The 17,256-nt window shown below is 44.2% G+C and overlaps 1 protein-coding gene across 1 annotated transcript in view; it reads right to left on the reverse strand.

Annotated features, from left to right (window-relative positions):
* Positions 1-17,256, reverse strand: part of SPAG9 (sperm associated antigen 9) — a 2,066,870-nt gene that overhangs the window by 1,417,324 nt on the left and 632,290 nt on the right. Inside the window, exon 13 of the mRNA XM_078654422.1 lies at positions 7,640-7,696. Within this exon, the coding sequence (XP_078510548.1) occupies positions 7,640-7,696 (57 nt within the window). The remainder of the gene's footprint in view (positions 1-7,639; positions 7,697-17,256) is intronic.

A 17,256-nucleotide genomic window follows, 5' to 3' on the forward strand; every position in this document is an offset into this window, starting at 1 on the left:
TTGCCATCCGAACTCTGCATTCATGGCGCTCACAAATTCAGCAGATGTTTCTACTTTTGAAACCACTGGGGGCATTGGGGCTTGAATGAGCATTATCAGGGAGCATTATACACCATGAAATAGAGAGGAAGTACAGGGTCAGTTGGCTTTGGTGGAGTTACCGCCACCAGAAGCCCAAACAACTTCAAGCTCCTGATGAATCTGTGGGGCCCAAAGGTGCACCAGAGAGTTCCAAACCATCTGTAAAATCTGCAGCTTGGTCGCCTTGAAGTCTTGAGATTTGCTGCAGAGCCTAGTGTGGCTGGTGATGAACTTGCAGCACAGTGGCTACAAAACTGGAATGGGATCAGTCGGACATTAAAGCTAGAGTTATTTTATGAGACTCTATTTTAGAGATACCTATTCCCTTTAAATTGGTACACATCTGTCAATGTTACTAAGACAGCCAGGTGTTAACTGAGTCTAGTATTTGTAGGTAAGCTGGGCTTCCTTTTGAACTGTTGCGCTTAACAAACGTCTGAAAGGATAGAGAAAACATATCCCAATTAACTGCCAGCTGGACGTTGCCTTTTTTAATTTAGAAAACAGGGTGACTGAGCTCAGTTTGAAAGGGTATAGTGGTCCTAGGCTGATTCTAGAGCCTCACTTATGCATCCCAAGATTACGGCCACACCGGGAACAACTCTCTTGGACCCTTAGGGCCTGTGGTTAGGGTCTATCCAGCCTGCAGTGAGAATACCACAGACATCATCAAAGGCCCTACCATGGTCAGTAAGGAAACATTGAATAACACCTGCCAAAGACCAAACAAGGAACCTGTAGGTAGGGTTCCATTAGTCAACCCCCAAGTCAGTATACACACAAAGGCCTGCATCTATAGTTATTTATTATGCACAAGCCTGGCGAAGAAAATATGCAGCATGATTATAGCAACACAGAGTATTCCAACTTCTAGGTGGTGGGCAGCCCCCTTTATAGTAGCCACCCAGTAGTGATTTTTGGTGAAACATAAGCCATTTGCTTTGACTATCTCAAACTGTAACCTCTTGCTCAGTATTTTCGTAACTTTATAGCTAACAATATCACAGAACACACTATTCCAAAAAGACAAAGGGGAGGTTCGAGCCTCTCTGTGCTAGGTAATTTTAAACAAGTTTGTAAATTATAATCTGGTCCTACCATCTGATCATGACAGAGAAGAGAACCCCTCTCAAGCTGTCCTTTTATCTGCTGTCCCACTGCTACGAGCAACAAGTCAGCATGTCTATGGGAAGGCTTGCATCATAGGCCTTTCACCGCCGTGTGGTATTTGAAATGTCAGTGAGGAGGCCAAGTGTGTCTAAATTCCTTTTTGTGAGGGTGCTTTCGCAAGATTTCCCTCTTCCCCCCACAACTACCTGATAAATACAGCAGTGAGCTCCTGCGATCATATTTCCTTATCTTGCAGCTAGTGAGCCCGTAGCAGAGGCTGCTGCACCAAAAAAACCATCGTCCTCACAGCAATGCACTTGACTGCAGTACTTCCGAAGTGGCTGCCGGCTTCAGCCACACCGCCTCTATACCTTTTGTTTTAATCCCGCCGCGGCCCGGCACACAGACTAGTGCCAATGCCATGATGAAAATGCGATTTGCAAAAATGCACTCACCTGCAGGCGGCAGTCTGCAGACAGTCGGCAGCAGCAGCAAACGGCAGGGAGGGACAGTTGGGGCACACAGGCAGGGACTACTACAAATAATTAAATTATGGGGTGCTAGCAGCGTGCCTCAGTCTCTGGCTGCCTTAGTTGTTCTGAAATGCTCTGGCCTCACGGGTCACGCGCACTTTTTATTGCGCGAACCTCAATGCGCATGTCAAATCATCACCAACGCCGCCCCTCCCCACCCTAAGGTGGGTGAACTGAGACCATGCAGACGCGGCGACGGAGACATCTGCGCTACGCACGACCCACCCCCTATTTTAAATAATGATATTGATTGCATTTGCACTAGTAGAGAAAAAGAAAGTCCAGAGATTTATTGATGATGTGCTGTTTTTGCCCCCGCACGGAGCGCGGAGCAGCGAGGAGAGATGCAGACTACTGCTAGCAGGTCTCTAGTCTGTACTGAGCTTCAACTTCTCTATTTATTGACTAACGCGGCATGCCAGACAAACAATCGGCCCAACAACAAAACCAGCCCCCTGCCAAAAAACCGGCCCCCACCTCTGGCAGCCTACCAGGGGATTGCCCGGTGCCCGGCATGGCCAGTCCGGCCCTGGCAAGAATAACTGAGATATTACAATGTGATACATCACAGATAATGATCAGGAAGAACATTACCAACATTTGGACAGACCAGTTAGTGTATTAGCTGAAGCAGTATACTAATTACATTTCTAGAAATCGAAAATATCTTTTATAAATGTACATTTATTTATGTTACTTGCTATCCAGTGAAGGGAGAGGACTTACACCTATGGCCATCATAAGCATGAATAGGATTCTTTGATTTTGGCAGAAAATACTTGCCAAAGTATTCTGAGAGAGAAAAATTCCATATTGACTGATTAAACTCACATTTCCAGAAAGGAGTATACACATATACTCCGACATTTGCAGAGATATAATTACTAATCATCATATTTACAAACGAAAGGTAACACTTAATTTAGTGATTAGAATAGTACAGTCGAGATATACATATATTCATACAACGTAGGGCAGACCATACTTATTGCATGAAAGCCACATTTATTTACATTTGCAAAGGAGAGAATTACTCATATAGAAAAAACATTCACTGCAGTAAAACCTGCAATCATTAAAGAGGAAAGAGAACAATCACAGTAACACTATTACGATCTTTGTAAGTTGCCACTAAGGCATGCAACCCAAATTCATATGCATTATATGCCCCTGGATACAGTGGGCCGGGATCCACACCAGTAATGACATACAGTTTGAATATGACCCTTAACTAAAAACACCTACAATATAAACAAATTCCTGAAATCCTTTTTGCAAAACAATCGCATAAGCACAATGGCTGTTTTATATACTGATGGATCTGCATAGCCTGCAACAGGTACAAAACAGAGGCATTCCACCGCCTGCACAGTGGGTACGAATTTAAAATTACTTACATACACATGAAGCCCATAGGAGATTCAATTGAACAAATAGCAGCATCAAATGCACTTTTTAACCCTACAGAAGTCAGAAAAATCAGTACTAACATTAATAGGATCAGAGTCATCTTTTTGTGTGCTGGGATATAATGTTCATTTAAACACCTGTACAGCAATAGTTACAAGGATTCACAGGGAAATACGTTAAAAGATAAATAGCTTTGGGCTGTGATAGCTGTTTTTGAGTGGTGGAAGTGGGGGATTCAATTGGTAGAGGTCCGGCACACGCTGGCACTCCAAGAAAAAAGATCACTCCAAAGGCAATTCTGCTGCAGATCAAGCTTCTACATCGGCAGTAAAAGTGCAGGTTCGTAAAGTAGCTATATACTCAGCAGTCCAATCATTACACAGCAAAAAAAACGCCTTCTGGCTTTCCAGGGAAGTACAATATATCCTGGAAAAAGACGGGCTCCCCAACGTAGACATACCCAAAATAGGGAAAACAAATATCCCGAATGAATCTAACAGTTTGAATTCAATAAAAACCGTTAAAGAAGGAATAGGCTTTCCACCCCACAGCTCTGCTTATTGAATATCAGAGAAGCCACTGACCTCATACAAACTGGGAAAACGTGGGCCTCACTGGTATGGGCCATTGCTAAATGAAATATTGCACAGAAATGGGGGAGGGGGTGGTCCCTACCAGGCGTTGTTGGGCAGCAGAAAGAGCAATGATAGCAGAAAAAGATGTCTTCAAAAACAGGGGATGCCCCAAAAAGTGGGATCGTAAATGGGGTGTGTGGAATAAATACAGAGGCGATATCTGCCTCTCTCCGACGCTTGAACTGCGGTGTGACAGGCTTTAAAGGGCAGACATAGCTGACATCGAGAATGTAATTCTAAATGGGCTTGAGTAACAAAAAGTCTATCACTTGACTCTTGGACGAGATATGTACGTTTACTATGACCTCAGAACAAGGCCGTACTCTGTCTAATGATTGTGCATGTTATCAAAAACGTGATGCTGTGTGGTGATGTATAACGTGATTCCTTAATGCATCTCATACTACGCTGTGACCTGGATATATAACTGTAATACAGTATTATGTGTTATTTTGAACCAAAAAAAGTAAAAAAAAAAAAAAGAAGGAGGAATAGGCTTTGTGCATGCTGGGTTGCCTTTAACATTATCCATTCTACATGAGCATTACTGGTGACCGTTAATGCCATAACAAAGTAAACAACATTATAAAATTTGACAGAAAATAAAAAGTTCTGCCAATTATTAGACCCTGCCAGTTCCAGAAAGCTGTGCATCTTTTGCAAATAGTTTGTTTCACACATTATTAACCCCTTAGCTGCTGGACCTCCCCACCCAACCCCAACCCAGTGCTGAGCACTTTTTGGGTAATTTGGGGTAGTTTGTGCTTAGGGCTCCATAACGTTTTTTCCACATAAGGTATCCATGCCAAATTTGTGCCTTTCTTTTCCTAACATTCTGGGGACTCGAAAAGCACTCTGGGATTGTGGATTCCCTTGGAGGGGATGGAGAAATTAGGCAAAATATAGTTACGTTTTGAGTTTCTCTGGAAAAGTAGTAAAAAAGGGCTTGAATAAAAGTGTCAGTTTTTCCCCCTAAAATGGCATCAACGAACGTTTGTTGTGCTAAAGTGTCCATCTTCCCAGCTTTCAGGAACATGCAGAGCTGAATAAAAAAGCAATTCTTTTTTACCACAGTTAAGGCATTTTTCAAAGAGGTAGCCTATGTTTTCTATTTTTTTGTTAGCTCAACCTACTTCCAGTTTGTGGTGGAAACCAGTATGAAACCCTTGGGTGATCCAGAAAAGCTAAAGGATTCTGAAAAATAGATGAAATTCTGAATTCAGTAAGGGGTCATATGCGTGGATCACTAAAGGTTTTCTCAAAGAAACTAACTGTTGAAATAAAGAAATACTGAAAATGAGTAGGACAAAAAGATTCATTTGTGACAACTTTTTTATTGGTAACTTTTAGACACAATAGGCAAGTTACAAAACCAATATGCCATTACGTCAGTATGCTAGACCCTACTGGTTGCGGGTAGACATAGGGGTTTGTAGGTTCCCCAAGAACTCAAGGTACCCAGAACAACTGAGCTGCACCGTACAATGTTTTTTCATTGTGTACCGAGTATATACCAATTGATATGGTGAAATATGCAGAGTGAAAACTGGGTAATAAAGAAACCTATGTATTTCTCAAATGGCACAAGATATGAAATCTAGGAGCAGTACTTATTTGTACATCTCTGAATTTGTGGGTACCCGTACTACCATATGATTTAGAGGGTATTTTTCTTTCTTACACACTGGCTTATATTTGGAAGGCACAAACGCAGTAAAATCCAGTTGGTAATACAAATATCTTACTTTTCTCACATGCCTTCTGATAGAAATGGTACCTCATTTGAGCAAGTAGGCCTAGTGCCTGCGACAGGAAATGGCCCAAAACGTAACATGGATACATCAAATTTGTCCGCTCAAAACTGACCCGTTTTTTGCAAAGTGGGTTGTTGTGGATTTTGTGCCCTAGCTTAGAAGGCCTTTATGGAAACCTAGCAAACCTGTACATTTGTTTAAACTAGGCACCTATAGGAATCCAGGATGGGGTGACGTGTGTGGCTCTCACCAAGCTGTTTTACCCAGATTCCCTTGCAAACCACAAACTTTGACTAAATAAACACATTTTCCTCACATTTCTGTGATGGAAAGTTCTGGAATCTGAGGGGAGCCACAGACTTCCTTCTACAAAGCACTCCTTCCACCAAGCATTCCGATAGAAATGGGGCCTTAATTGCGTGGGTAGGCCTAGTGCCCATGACAGGAAACTGCCTAAAACGCAGCATGGATACAACACAATATTCTAGCAAAAGTGTTTTTTGCAAAGTGGGTAGCTGTAAATTCTGGGCCTAACTCAGGCGACATCTTGGGAAACCTAGCAAACCTGCACATTTTTGAAAACTAGACAACCAGGAGAGTCAAGGGTTGTGTGCCATGTTTGGATCCCATGAGGTTTTTTGTTATACCCATAATGACATGCAAACCCCAAAATGTGCTTGAAATCACACATTTTTGTTATATTTCTGTGATGTAAATTTCCGGAATCTGCAGGAATCCACCAAATTCCAACAACCCAGCATTACACCCACTTGTGCCAATAAAAATGCTGCCCCACTTGTGTGACTGGGCCTAGTGTCCACCGCAGGAACAGATCAAACCAAGTCCAATGGGAGCCCTCGCGTGAATGGCCTCCCTTATAGCCAGCGTGTTCAATGGAAATTAGTGTACTTTCCTCAGACCATTCCTTCAGTCTCTTAAGTATAAACTCTGAATAAACTTTAGCCCATAAATCCATTAAGCCTATTACGCTCCAATTGTTGGGGTATGAGGAACAGCTATTGTTTATTTTATTTAACATGCAGGCTTTATAATTGTCTCTTTCCGACTTTAAGTTATAGCCTTAAATACCAGCAGGAGAATTATTCCCCAAATCAATATTGTTCTCCTGTTGCTCTCAAAAAGGGAAGATGCTCTATTATATCTTTTATTGCGTTACTTTGTGAGAGTTTACAGTAGACCACATATTCTACTTGGATAGACTCAATATAACCACTGGTGTAAGCTTCTTCCAAACGATTTATCCATGCCACTTCTGGGACCATGTAGTTAACATAAATTAATTTCCTACCTACCAAGCTTTGGACTAATTTCCAAAATGTTTTAAAATGTTTTGATATCACTTTCATCAATGTTGGTTGGTACATACCATTGGGAAAATCGATTTCAAAATATGTATGGGAAAATTCTGCATTCAATACATTCTTTAGTTGAAGAGCAATATGTGTTTTAAATGCAAAAGGCTGTTTGAATCCATTAGAAACTTCACTTATATGTAGACAGAGGTACTGGTGTCAAAAGGATCCTCTTGAGTGCAACTGGGTTAATAGGGACCCTATTTTTATACTTTGCAGCATGATAATCCTTATAAGGGAGACAGGGAGAATTAGAAGTCTCTCTAGATTTGCATATGTCTCATCAGTAAGACAAGTGAGGGAGGTAAACCCCAATCTTCAAGCACAAAAAGCCTGGCAAACCGATGAAACCTGGAGAGTGATGAGTGGCTAAATGAATAACATATCCAGTGCCCCTCTCACATCTCAATAGAACTTCAAGAATAAGCATTTTGGAGCCAAGAAATATAATGATACCCACTGAAGGTACAAAGTGACTACAAGCCTAAAATGACACCTGGACTATCCCATTTGCTGGGAAATAAAATGTCACTAACAAAACCGTCATCTAACCATACTCCAGTCCTGGTGTCTGCCTCTCCATTGCCTGTTTGGTCACACAATCTATGCAGCCTAAACCTTGGACATACAGCTGCCAGCCATGTATGGTTTCTACACTTTACACATTATAAATCGAATTAGCATTAAAAGAGCTATGCATGTTGGGTCTGAAAACCACTTATTTGCAATAATTCAGTACTTACAATTGCCAAATACTAGATTTCTTCTTTTCTTGCATAGCTGGATTTTCTCTGGATGCTCTAAAGAAAAATTACATGTATGTCAACGGCTACAGCTAGATTTTCTATCTCATAATGTCATCTAAGGAAATTATTGCATACATCATTTAAATTGTTATAGTGCACATGTCTGTTTATTGTTCCTTTCCACAAAGGCAGCATGCCGTCAGAAGCCCATGGACGGTGAGAACAGAACGTGCAGAAAAGGCAACTAAATTATGTATTTTCGTAATGAAAAGTGAAGCGCTGACCACTGTTTAAGTGAAGTTGTGAGAAATATAGCAGCAACAGCATGGAATATACAACTACATATTTTTGTGCAAGTTTCAGGGGAATTCATTTATGTTGTTCTAAAATAATGCTGAGCAGGTCTCCTTTTTGCAGAAGTCTACTACAGACGCATTACCTGGGTGTAACTTGGGCAGATCGGCGTATCACATTCTGAACTACTAGGATAGTGAGACCAGGCTTTACATCAACAAAATAGTGTCTTCTTGATGCAAGAGTTAACCAGGAGAAATGTTATAATTTCTTCAACGCTTTCTGAAACTGCATGTGTCCTGCACTACAAAGCACAAGTACAATATGTGGAATGTTTCATAATTTGTCTAGGTATAGGGTAATGTTCTGGAAGGGTGTGTTTTCAATACAAATCTTAAGCTAGACAGCACGCAACACACAGTTCTGTATCATGGTTGTGCATGGCATATGAAGCGATTTTTAAGAGCACCAATGTAGGGAAATACAGCAGTAGCAGAATATGAGCAGAAGGGGTTGACTGCTCATGTAGGATATGGTGCTGGGCAAGTCCAAGTGGCCGACACGGGTGGGGATTAGACACCAGGCCTGGCTCAGAATCAGCCAGTGCTCAAGGTCATTGGTCATGTGCATTAAAGATGTCCAGCCCAGGCCCCAACGGGCTTCCCATTGAGCTCTTCAAGCCCATGTCAACTCTAAAGGCACCTCACCTGTTATATCTATACACTGAATGCTTCGAATCGGGAGTCCTCCGCGCTGAGGTTAGCACTGCAGCGATTGTAGTCATCCACAAACCGAACAAACCTGTTGAGGAGTGCAAATTGTATCGCCCCATATCCCTTTTGACGGTTGAGGCTAAAATCCTGGCCAAACTCCTCGCGAATCGCCTCCTCCACTATATCACTGACCTCGTCCACCTGGATCAATCTGGATTTATGCTGGGTAGAAACCCAGGCCGAAATTTGCGTTGTGTGCATGGGGTCCTCAGTAGGCTCCACACCATTGAGATTGTCGTTGGATGCCTCTATGGCTTTTGACACTATCGAGTGGGACTTTCTTTTCGCCGTTCTGGCTCGTCTGAGGTTCGGGCCCTAACTAATCCGTTGGATCCGACTATTGTACAATAATCATCGCTCCGCCATTTTTTTCGCACCATCGGGGCACGAGGCAAGGCTGCCCCTTGTCACCGCTACTCTTTGCCCTTGTCTTGGAACGGCTCGCAGTATGGGTTCAGGCTGACCCGAGGATACGGGGGTTTAAGTGGACGCCATAACACGAGGACCGTATGTGCTGTATGCCGACGATATACCTTTATACTTGGCTTCCCAGGCGCGGTCGCTGCGAGGGGTGCTCCACATTTTTCTCATTTTCAGCACCCACTCTGGATTTCAAATAAATTGGTCTAAGTCCCAGATGTATGCGTTGTGGGGTCCTCCCCGGGCAAGCCTTCGGGGCTTTGATATTCCGGTTGCCCCTCAGGGTTTTCGGTACCTGGGTCTTTTTGTCACTCCCGACCTCTTTTTCAAACACAACCTACTCGGGCCCCTCCGTTTCAAATCCGACGCGGTACACTGGCGCTCTCTCCCTCTCACTCACTCTTCTAGGACGCGCGTCCCTGTTCAAAATGTTAGCACTTCAGTGTTTTCTTTATGCCCTACAGAATACCCCTATTCCGATCCCAGATTCTTACTTTTCCCAAATTGACGGGGTATTGCAGAGACTGCTGTGGAAGGGTCGTACGCCACGTGTCGCCATGAACAAGCTTACCAAGGGCTGGTATGACGGGGGCAACGGTCTACCCAATCTCAGATTATATTATCAGGCATCCCAGCTGAGTGTAGTCAATCGCTGGGTGTTTGAACCCCATGATGAGCCTAATTTCCGCACGGATCATTGGCTCCAGGGACGGGCGGTTATAACAGAACACTCTACACCAACCCCTGCAAACTTAACAGGCCCCATGGCGCACACAGTTGAGATGTGGCATGACGTTACCAAAAGGTTGGGTTGGCATAAGCGCATGACGAAAGCGACCCCCCTGTGGGAACCTGATTTTTTTGGTCATCTCAGTACTTGTCCAGGGTTCGACAAATGGGATTTAATCAGAATTGCCACGGTTAGAGACATCTGGGTTAGGGGGAGGCTAGCATCGTTTCAGGAACTCCAAGCTAAATACCAATTGGCTCGTTCCAAGACGTTTAGGTATTTGCAGATTAGACACGCTGTGACCTCCGCCCTGCCGAGCGAGGGCTCCCTCCCGGACTCGTCCCCTCTGGAAGACCGTCTGTTGTTGGATCCCATGGAAAGCAAGGTCATCTCGCTTACTTACAAGAAACTGGTCAACAACCATGCTGACCCGATGATAAAACTGAGGGAGAGGTGGGAGGGGGATCTGGGAGAGAACATGTGGCGAGACGCTCTAGCTTCACCCCGAGAAATAGCCATCCCCATGCAACTTCTCCAATTCAAGATCCTCCATCGAACATATTTTGATGCCAAACTTTTGCTCAAATTAGGTAGAGGCCCCGATCCGCTCTGTCTCCGAAACTGCAATCAGGAGTGTACTTTTCTACATACCTTATGGTACTGCCCACATATCCAAGACTACTGGGTGGCAATTGCTCATCAACTTGAGAGGGCGGGAGGCAAATCCCTGGGGTTATCTCCCCAACTATGCTTACTCAATATCTGGGGGGCTTCCGACCTCACACATGCTGAACAGACATGGGACTCTATGGGCTACATCACCGCGAAAAGGAATATTGCACAACACTGGGGAGTTGCGAGGGTCTCGCGCCTGGTCGACTGGGCAAAGGACATGGACACCGCCATGGTTGCCAAAAAATCGGCGTTCAAGGGACGAGGTTGCCCCAAGAAATGGGATCGAAGTGGGGGAGGTGGATTAAGTACAGAGGGGATATCTGCATGTCCCCGACGGTGGAGCTACACAGAGAACGACAAACACTGATGGCCCAGTTTACAGCAGAGGTGCTGGCCTCGCCCCCTTAGGTGTGGCGTTCCTGTTCTCCCCAGTCCCAGCTGCCTGTCGCTATCCGTTTATATTGTATGGGTATCCTGGTTTATTATTGTTGCTGGGGAACTGTATGAGCATATTGTTCTGAGTGGATCCCTATTCCACCACAGGTTGAATGGCATTATGATACTGTATGTATGTACTGGAGGGGGTATTTCTTACAGTGACCTGACTTTGTATGTACCGGTCTTGGTTTGCGTTAAAATGCAATACAGTTTAATAAAAAATAAAAAAAGATGTCCAGCCCATGGTTGGTTGGACGCAAAGCCTAGATGCAGAGATAAGACTGCAGGAAACTACCTTAGCACAATCCCTCTCACTTCCTTGATTACTTACATGTCATCCGTCACTGACTTTGATGTACAGTTTCTCTCACACATCTTTCCTTATATACAACACTTTGGCTAACTCCCATTTGGACTCACTGGGATACAAAATAAAATATGTGTTTATGTATTTTTAAGCGATACATTTTGATTCTGAAAGTAACTTTTTGTTTTTAATTTATTTTGTGTTTTTACTTTTTGTTTTAATAAAAAAAAAACTGGAACAGTGAAATAAGAACTTGGGTTATTTATTAAAAAAGGAACAAAAATGTTTTTTGCACATCTGATGTTATGATAGTTTATTTCTTTGTGCTCGTGCTCTTTGTTGTTAAACATCACAGTTGCGCAGACCAGGCTGTGCTAGCCATGTGGCGAAGCAGGCATCGCTCTCATCTTTCTCCTACAGCACCCTATAAGGAAGAAAAAAGGTTAATGCCCCTAACTTCACATGTAGCCTATGCCATCAAGTGCTACAAAGAGGATATCCTGGCATGTTTTCATTTGGGACGAATGGCATGAGGAAACATTTGTGGGCCAAACACCTGAATCAGTTCTATGCAGTGATGCATGTTTTTAACCTTGGCACGAACACTCGCCAGGAATAAATATTGTTCAAGGAGTGCCCGTAGCCAATTTTTACTTCTCTTACACCCAGTCTACCTCTGAATCTCACAACCACCCAACTAGGGCAGTGGCCACCAAACTAGGGTTCAGGCTAAACACCGGGCAAGGGGGAGAAAAAAGATCAGAGTTAAAGAGCCCCAGTTCTTGGGAGCCCTCTGGGTATTGTAGAGCCCACCCAGAGAGGAGTAAGCTGAATGATGAAGCATGCCACCAAGGTGGGTGAAGGCTATTCCATCCTACAACCAAAGATTCCCCTTGATATACAGATATCATTAAACCAAACGTCAAGTTGACCTAATGGTGGAGTAGCAGAACAGCACACCATTATTGATTATAGATACCAATGCTCCACATAGACTATAAAGCAATTTCCCCAAAACAGTGGCTAGCAGGCCAATGATGCAAATGATTGGAACAAAATATTTAACAGTTTGGCAAACTATTGCATTCTAAAATTTCCATACAATAGTGTTTAGTGAACACGTGGAGGGTTGAGCAGATGCAGCTTTGCAGATGATAGTTAGCAGGTTGCTATACCCTTTTTAGGTCGAGCCTATCCCATTCCACAGGAATGGATAGGGGAGAATTTTAGTGTTGCATCAGGAAAGCTAAACCAGCCGGCGGATTTCCACAAGTGCATGTGGTCTCGTGAACGCGCTCCCATCCGCCTGCTGGTTTAGCTTTCCTGAAGCTCTCCACATCAAAGCAATCGGCCTTCCTCCCACAGGCTTCCCCCATCGAGCGCAGTGCGCGCTGGCCTCACTTCTCCTCCCCCCTAATTGCTTGTCTTTCTTTATAGTACCGGGCTGTTATTTACCCGCTTTCATTAGTTTCTCAGAGTACTTCTATGTTGGCTGCTTCAAATTATGCACAAACACTCCTTTGCTATCAGCTGCTGCTGGTCTCCGTATTCCTGCGCTGACCCCGCCATGGTCGGGAAATTTTACTTTGCAGTCAGCCAATCACCCATGTGAAACGAGAGGATTAAACCGGATGAACACTTTATTACCTCCAGATGTTCAGAGAATACCAGATTGCGGGTTGTGGATTTTTAAACACAAGGGAGGCCCGTAAAAAGATAAAAGGAGATTAAAGGCACACTGCGCACTTTTATTGTGCTGCCCATGACAAGTAAGCTGAGGGTAGATAAACGAGTTGAAAAGACATTTTATTATTCTCGCCCAAACCAATTACAGGATATTAAGCCGCCGTGCATTGGGCATGCACTAGATCATAAATCAAATGTAAAAATACAATTGTAAGTTTACAACAATTATAAACGCTGTGGTTTTAAGCTTTGCTGTTGGTCCGGGCCTTTATTACTGACATAAAAACGTTTCTCGTCACCTTAAAGCACCTGCAGCCGCCGAGTCTCCTCGAAGCGCCTGACCTGAGAGCGGAGAAGCGGTGCAGGCAGGTCGAGTCTGCGAGACTGCCGCAGGGAGGGGCGTCGGCCTGCTCACAAGCCCTACGCCTGCCCCCGTGCTCACTTCAAAGCTGAGGCGCCTTGTTTAAAAGTGCCACAGTATGTGTAAACAGAACAGCACCGTTCTCCTAGAGGTATTTTTTTGTTTGATCGATTTCGTCCCATTTTAGTTTAGTGTACCGTGGTTTTGTGGAATCCTTTTTGTGGGCAATTAACTCTGCCATACGGGACCTGTGGCATGATTACTGATAGTTGTAAAGCGACTCTTCGCCCCAGTAGTCTTACTGTGCCCTGAGGTTTCCACAATTCCACAGTCAATTATGCACACAGTACAGATTGTGGCACCCCCTACCCCCACCCTTTCCAAGCAGAGGCCTCATACTTGCATGAGCTCATGAACCCTTTCATGCAGAGTGCCAGTTGGTTACACAAGCATCTGCTGCAGCGTTGCTCAGTGAATCACTGTGACTTGATGTGGCGTACAGCTACAATGACCAGCTTTGAAGCTGGGGAACCAGGTGTGAGTCTCGGCCAGAGGCTCAGCATCCTGTGATTCCGGGTTAATCATCGCCCTCCTCCCCTGCATTCCTGCAGAGGTACTTATTTTTATTTATGTCCCGTAAATCACTTTATCTTCCTGTGCCATTCTCCCGCCAACCGCATGTTGCTGCTTGTTTGATTGGCTACAAGTGCTTGCATACTTCTGTGTCTTTCTTCAAAATATGTAATTTTACATATGCACTGACCGACTGACGTACAGCCTGAACAGAATCACTCTGTTATGTTTGTCACCTTGTTTTAAATAGTTGTTGGCGTGCCTCGGTGTCAACACAACTTTACCAGCCTGCTGTGCTTGTTTTGCATTCTACATATGCTGCCTACGAATAGATTTCAATTTGTCCTTCTCTGCTTGTTAGCGTTCATTAGCCTGCCCTTGTTTCTTTTCTAAAGTGTCGATTTTCACTCCAAAACATCACACGATCACAGACTTTCAGTCTGCTTTTGGCTACCCAAAACCACAATTTAAAATGGAACACTTTAGCCTTTTGTACGGTTAGGAAATATTTAGTAGGTTAACTTGAGGGCCTCTACACATTGTTTATGTTACTTTTTTTTTGTTTTAGTGTTTTGCTTAGTGACATTTAGAATATACACAAAGCACTGTAAAAAGGATTAAGCCCCCTCCCTCTTTCCACTCGCCCAAAAATTATCATAATTACACTTAAATTAACCGGTTTTAAGTGAGCCGGGTCAGAGCCGGGTCTAAGCGGGGTCTAAGTTTGATGTTTATTATTGGTTTTGAACGGTTAGGTGGCATTTTGTTTGTATAACAACATTGTAGAGTGAGTGTTTGACACAGTAAAAATGTTTCCTGCTACAGACTTGTTCAGTTTTAATGCTTCATGTTGTTCCTGGCAGTGTTGCCCTGCACATGTCTGATGAGTTCCTTGGTGACGTGTGTCTGTCATCCCACTCCAGTAAACAAGCAAGCGCTTGACTTTATTTATTTAGCATGTGCTGTAGAGTACAAAGTACACCCACAGGTATATTTTCCCTGAAACAGCACTCTCTAAGATAAGATCCACCACTCACTTTCCGTAACTTGTTAATAACATTTTTATATTCTCCCACTGGGCAAAGTAAAATTCGCTGTGGGCTTAAAAATATCAGCATTCGTTAATCACTCGTGCATGGCTTACTCTTTTTGTAACACTTGTTCACTCTCTCTCTCTCTCTCTCCCTTCACTCTCTTTCTCTCTCTCCCCCCTCTCTAATTCTATATCTCCTTAATTCTGTCTCTCCTCTCACTCTCCCCCCTTCATTCTCTCTCTCCCTCACCCTTTCTCTTTCACTCCCCTTCATTCACTCTCTCTCCCCTTTATTCTTTTTCCTCTTGCTCTCTCTTTTCTCACTCATTCTCACACTTGACAGGACCAACAGTGGGCGCTTCTCACATACAGGTACAACAGAGACAGGAACAGGCGGTGCATCTCACACACACAAGAACAGAGGATGCTTCTCACACAGGCAGGAACAGAGGATGCTTCTCACACAGACAGTAACAGAGGGCGCATCTCACATAGACAGGAACATGGGGCACATTTCACACGGACAGGAACAACAGGGGGCACATCTCACACAGACAGGAACAACAGGGGGCACATCTCACATAGACAGGAACAACAGACGGCGCATCTCACAAAGACAGGCAATAGGGGCATTGTTTTAGCTTTGCCCCCTCTATCAAAAGCCTGGGTTATCTGTTGGCGTCCTTTCATTTAATTTCTCTCTGTGGCGCCCATTCACCCCCTCTGTGAGCTTTTCCAGGCGCGTGATCCGTCACTAGGTGCTGACATGCAGAGCTGCATTTTACATGGCAGTATTTAGGAATATTCGGGGTTCCCAAATGTGTGCATTTGGGTTCTTTATTTGCTACATATGATGTCCCTGAAACAAATTTTTGCCATTGTTTTAGCTTTGCCCCCTCTCTTTTTCTATCTCTCTTTCTCTCTCTCGTCTCTAATTCTCTCTCCCCTTCATTCTCTCTTCTCTCTCTCTTTTTCCCCCTATATTCTCTCTCCTCCCCCTTTCTCTCTTTCTATTTCTATCCCGTTCATTGACTCTCTCTCCCCTTTAATCTCTCTCCACTCACTCTCCCACTTGAGCTCCATCTGCCATTCCTTCTTCCATTCTTTCCCTCTCGTTTTTGTTCCTCCACTTCCCTCATCTTTGGCCTGCAGGTTGTAAACATCTACACCACAGACAAGGAGACTCTCCAGCGGTCTTATTACAGTGCTGTGTATTCTAACATATAACTTACAGTTTGTATCTTTTGTTCAAATCAATAATCTATGAAAGTTTTTTATATCTATCTATTGTCACACATTCTTTGTTAGATGGATGATTTTTCAGACAGCAGCATTAATTATTACATCGTGCACTGCTGTATTCTGAAACAAGAAGGTGTGACGGGACACATTATGCTCAGTTTCATTTGCAACATGCACTGGCAAGCCATGGGCATGCTGCAGCTCCCGATTTATGTAACTGCGGCTTTCAAGCTTGTGAACAGAAGCTACTCGGTTGCAATTTAAATGATAATTCAATCCCACACACAACCCCACACACACACAACCCCACACACACACACAACCCCCCCACACACACAACCCCCCACCTCACACACACCCACAATCCCCCACACACACACAACCCCACACCCAATCTCTCTATCGCCCTCACTCCATCTATCTATCGTCCTTCACTCCATCTATCTATCGCCCCTCACTCCATCTATCTATCGCCCCTCACTCCATCTATCTATCGCCCCTCACTCCATCTATCTATTGCCCCTCACCCATTCTATCTATCGCCCCTCACTCCATCTCTCTATCGCCCTCACTTCATCTATCTATCGCCCTCACTCCATCTATCTATCTATCGCCCCTCACTCCATCTATCTATCTATCGCCCCTCACCCCATCTATCTATCGCCCCTCACTCCATCTATCTATCGCCCCTCACTCCATCTATCTATCGCCCCTCACTCCATCTATCTATCGCCCCTCACTCCATCTATCTATCGCCCCTCACTCCATCTATCGCCCCTCACTCCATCTATCGCCCCTCACTCCATCTATCGCCCCTCACTCCATCTATCGCCCCTCACTCCATCTCTCTATCGCCCCTCAATCTATCTATCGCCCCTCAATCTATCTATCGCCCCTCACTCCATCTATCGCCCCTCACTCCATCTATCGCCCCTCACTCCATCTATCGCCCCTCACTCCATCTATCGCCCCTCACTCCATCTATCTATCGCCCCTCAATCTATCTATCGCCCCTCAATCTATCTATCGCCCCTCACTCTATCTATCTATCGCCCTCACTCCATCTATCTATCGCCCTCACT

Source organism: Lissotriton helveticus, chromosome 7 (assembly GCF_964261635.1).
Source record: "Lissotriton helveticus chromosome 7, aLisHel1.1, whole genome shotgun sequence".
Lineage (NCBI taxonomy): Eukaryota > Metazoa > Chordata > Amphibia > Caudata > Salamandridae > Lissotriton > Lissotriton helveticus.